The following is a 4,945-nucleotide window of genomic DNA, read 5'->3' on the forward strand; positions in this document are numbered from 1 at the left end:
ACAATTAATAATTATGCATTTTTTTAATATGATGAATAATAAAAATAGATCTAAAAGTCAACGACGATAAAAAAATATATCAAAGGTAATATTTGATAGGATTTCAATTGGCGATTTTGCTTTACTTTTGGAGAGGAATATGCCATTGTCGCCTTGGAAGGCATAGCTTCCCTCGTACCTTATAGGTATTAGTTTTTTCACCGTACTTATAAAAATAATAAGACACCCAAAATTTATAAGGACGGTAAAAAAATCCTACCGATATATACGGTGGAGTTTATTTGAATAAAACGCGTAGAACAATGTTACACCACTACAGTAGGGATGCACACGGATGAACCACGAACATATATCTATCTACGAACGCCGTTATTTAATGCTTAATGTGCGTCAGTGTGTGCGTGTCCGAGTGTTTCCGAGAACCTAGATATGCAACCCTGCTGTTCTATATATCGATAGCACCGTACTCACTGATTAGTACAACTCGCTGGCGCTGCTATTATAAAGTTGAATAGTCGTGCAGGCTAGTTGCAAGCATATGGTCAACCCTAGTTTATTTTTCGATAAGTAATTAACAATGTAACTAAATAAAAGTCAAAGCCATAGTTCCATGCCCGAGATTTTGACCAATGTATTTTACAACTCAGCTCATTAAACTGACGACGCGTATTGCTGGCAACGGCGCCAAAAGTCAATGGAGTGAGCCTTCAACGAGCTGCACCTTTTCCATATCTCCTGTCCAAAATAATGTTCTGTCATTATGAACCTTGCTTAACTAATTTCTCTATAACATAAACCGTTTTGTTATTTGTGAATTAAAGCGACGGAAAATTTGAGTGAGAAGACAAGTTGACAATAATCTATACATGCGTGCGCGGGTCATGGAACGAGATCGCCTGCACTAGCATCATGCTACCGAGCAGTATTTTAGATACACTGTTACTACCGTTATTCATGACATTTATTCACTTTCCTCTCACACGAACAATACTTCTCTACATTGCTGTAGGGAATCTATCCGGACCCGTGGGTCATCCTCCACCGTCCGTGTTTCCACAACCGTGCAATGCGCAGAAGGATGCATGCTGCCCGTGCTTGCTCCATAGCTCGCTCTGACCTCTACTACACTCTTGCTGGCTTGCTGCTGCTATATATGGCCCTCAGCCAGACGACTCCATAAACCTAGCTAGCTAGAGAGACTGAATTGGTTTGAGCTTAGCTAGCGAGCTAGGCGAGCGACATGTACAATCCGGAGCAGCAGCCGCACCACGTGGTGGCGCCGCCGCGGATGTCCTTCTCCAGCGACTTCGCGCTGGAGCCGCCGCCGCGGTCGTCGTCGTCGTCGGGTACGGCGGCGTCCGTGGGGGACGCCGACTTCGAGTTTTCCTCGGTGGGCAGCCGGCCGATGATGGCCGCGGACCAGCTCTTCTCCAAGGGCCGCATCCTGCCGATGCGGGAGGCCGCGGCCCCCGGCGGTGCCGGCGGCCGGCCCCTGACGCTGCGCGACGAGCTGCGGGCGCACGAGGCCGCTAATGGCGATCGCCGCCGCCGCTCTGTTCGGCCGGCGGCGGCGACCGGCGCCCGGTGGAAGGAGATGCTCGGGCTGAAGAGGGCGCACAGGAAGCCGCAGGGCGCCATTGACGGCGCCGAGGAAGGCGCGTCCCCCCACGACCTCGATCACATGGTAATGTGCAGTAGAGATCGATGCTTCATTGGAGGATTTGTTTATTTTTGATATTTTTACGGCATTTTAGAAAATACCAAGGGTACCATTTAAAAAAATCTTTGATACGTTCTATACTTTGAAAATAATATTGTACCTCTGGATACCTGTTAACAATGATAAGTTGCATATTTTTTTAAAGTAATGACTGGATAATCTATTTACTCTATAAAATAATCACTCCGTTTTTAAACACTTAACTATTATTGAACTATTCATGTTCAACCTGAATCTAGTGTATTTTACCAAAAAAAAAGATTCAGAACGTTTTTTCTATTGTATACAACCATTAAAGAGTTTTTAGTGGTCAAAATAAAATAACAATAGTCAACTTATCTGAAAAAAAGTATATTTTTGAATTATATGAAAGACATGCACACGAACATCCCGCTACACACATGCATGCACTCAAAAACACATACATGCCAACGATAAATCATTGATTTCATTAAAATCGTGTTGGCTTTTTGGGTTATGGGGTTAATTAAATTTATATGAACTATATATATATATACTAGAAATGTCAAATGTAAACCCAGAAACTTACTAAATCACCTATGTGTATATTTTGTATAGATTTTTTTACGTGTCTGATAGAGTCATTTCCAGTTTTAAAAAGACTTATTTTCAATTATGTAAAAAAGATCAAAATGGAACTCGGCCACCTTAATCTCAATGATTGGAGAGACATGCATACATGCTAGTATGTTTGTACATAGACTACGTACGTTACACCTACACCAGTAACTTTTATAATTTAGGAATTGTACTTGTTTGGTTGTTGATCAGCCACATATTGTCATAGTATACCATGTTAAAAGTTAAGCAAATTTAACCAATTTATGACTGTTTGGTTACAGCCATAGTTGTGCCATGATTGCTTTTAAGAAAGTAAATCTCGCGTGTCAATGACTCAGAAAGTATGATATTTTTTAGATTTATCACGGTGGGTAAGAATTTGATAACATCAACTTACATAAATGTGACAACTTTCGTTGGTAAAAGTGTAGCTAGAAACTAAACATAGGTTTCAAAGCAATAGCTTAATAATTTTGTGTAGAGCACAGTTAGCTGCGTTCAGAATTAATGCCTGAAAATTTTGGAACTAAGAACCTGTTTGGACTGAGTGACTTTTAGGGTCTGTTTGGGGAGCTTTTCCTAGCTGCACCTTTTTCCAAAAAGCTACTTCTGCCAGAAGCTGTCCTAAACGTCCCACAGTTTCTGAGAATCTGTAGTTACATATTCTGAAAAATAAACTAAAAATCCAGAAGCTGGAGAAGCTGGGCTTAAGAGCTTTTCTAGATTCTCAGAAGTTGGCTACCAAGCAACTGCTTCTCAGAATCTAAAGTTTCTTCGTCCCTGTTTGGGACAAAGGGATTTTTTTCTAGAAGTCCCAAAGACTTTTTTTTAATCCAAACATGATCTAAATGTAATTGACCCCCTCTCCTAATATAGTTGTTTTCTACTCCCGCGGATGTTCAAAATTTTGTCAAAAACAAGCTATTTTCCACCCTTTGAATTACGCTTGGATCAAAAATCTTGAAGTGTTAATTGAGTCTTTTATCTCTTCAGAATCCTTTATCTACTCTCTCAGAGTATTGATAAGAGATAATCAATTCAGTTTTTTATCCGTGCTAATTTGTTTTGGAATTATTAGAAACAGAACTCTTTTTGTTGGAACTGAGGCAGTGCTAGTATATATGAGTAATTAAGTGCGCAAATATATAAATCTTTTTTTTCTTGTTTGACTAATATAAGCAACCTTCACTAATATTGCAGGATGTTGGAGGAGGTGAATGAATGAATGAACACAAGATGTCTCTCCCTCTACTCATCTCTTCTAACTGCTGATCTCCCCTGCTCGGCCAGGGTGGCAAGAAGAAATTGTTTTGATGCCATTTCCGTTTAATTTGTTTACCTGTCCCTTTCTAGAGTAAAATCAACAAATTAAAGAAGATTTTTAGCGTGTTCGTTTTTGATGGTTCGAGGCTTCGAGTATTTGGTGCATGCATGGATGGAATTAATCAAGATTTTCTCATCTACTACTAGTACCTGTACCTAGCTAGTTCAGTAGTTCTACGCAGTTTTGTGTTTCCCCTCTTTATTTGGAGGGCTAATTGATGTACTTTTTTTTCCGCCAGATATGTAATCGGCAGGATCGGAGAATGTCCTTTTTTGCGTGCTTAATTTCTTTAACTACTTTGTCAACTTGTACAAAGACGACGCCTGTAGCATGGAAATTAAATGAGGGGGAAATTAAGATATGAATTAAAGATGGTTCTTCCTCGTGTATTTTTGTCAGTTTTTCCTCAGCTTGATCGCATACTTCCGAACTATTAAATTATACGGTTTTTTTTTCAGAAAGTTTTATATAGAGAAGTTCATTATCTCACCCTTCTAAAATGGATTTGCACTTTATAACAGTTAATTTTATTATGGGAAATTTGTAAACGTGTCATTATAATTTTATAAAGTTAGAGATATGTCATAGGTATCACAGTGACATATGGGACCCATATGAGTCAATGACATCCATGATAACATATCTCTAATTTTGCAGAATTATAATTACATCCTTGTAATTTTCCTTTTATTTATTTATAACATTAAATAGCTACCACATAATCAAAACATCTGCCATCTCCCGAGCCGTCTCATAAACTCAAATGCAGCCTTAATGTTCGCCGATTACTTTTACTCTCTTGGAACATGCACGTATATGTGATGTACTGAGATGTGAGATCCCCCAACCCAGGAGTATCTGTTAACAAGTATTTTCACTTTATCTTTTATCTTTTCACTCTGTGTTTATGCTTATAACTTAAAATTTAAAATTATAAACTTAAATTTAGAGTTGATTTTGAGGTTTTTTACTAAAGTTTTTTTTCTAGCTTTGGTTTTTAGATATATGCATGACACATTTGTACATTCATCTTATATATGAATTTTGTGCAAATATACCTACATGTAAAAGATATAATTATAATAAATGTAGTAATAAATCCAACCATCATAAAATGAAGAGTAAATTCCCCATGCACCCCTTAAAACTCACGCAATCCTTTTTATACCACTGAAATTTACCCGATCCCTTATGTATCCCTAAAGTTTTAACTTGTCCCTCCATGCCCTGCCATTACATTTTCTATCATTTCACTCTTAAGTTTAGACAAATGTCTTTAATGCCCTTGATGATTTTAGGTTTGAATATAAACTTGACAA

At 38.4% G+C, this 4,945-nt stretch overlaps 1 protein-coding gene across 1 annotated transcript; it reads left to right on the forward strand.

Moving 5' to 3' along the window:
• Positions 1–1,240: 1,240 nt before the first annotated feature.
• LOC121055128 lies at positions 1,241–3,523 on the forward strand. The gene is made up of 2 exons (XM_040526588.1): positions 1,241–1,684; positions 3,503–3,523. Exons 1-2 carry the CDS (start codon positions 1,241–1,243, stop codon positions 3,521–3,523), a joined length of 465 nt encoding a protein of 154 aa, XP_040382522.1.
• Positions 3,524–4,945: the final 1,422 nt, after the last annotated feature.

This window comes from Oryza brachyantha, chromosome 8 (assembly GCF_000231095.2).
Source record: "Oryza brachyantha chromosome 8, ObraRS2, whole genome shotgun sequence".
In the NCBI taxonomy this organism is placed as follows: Eukaryota; Viridiplantae; Streptophyta; class Magnoliopsida; order Poales; family Poaceae; genus Oryza; species Oryza brachyantha.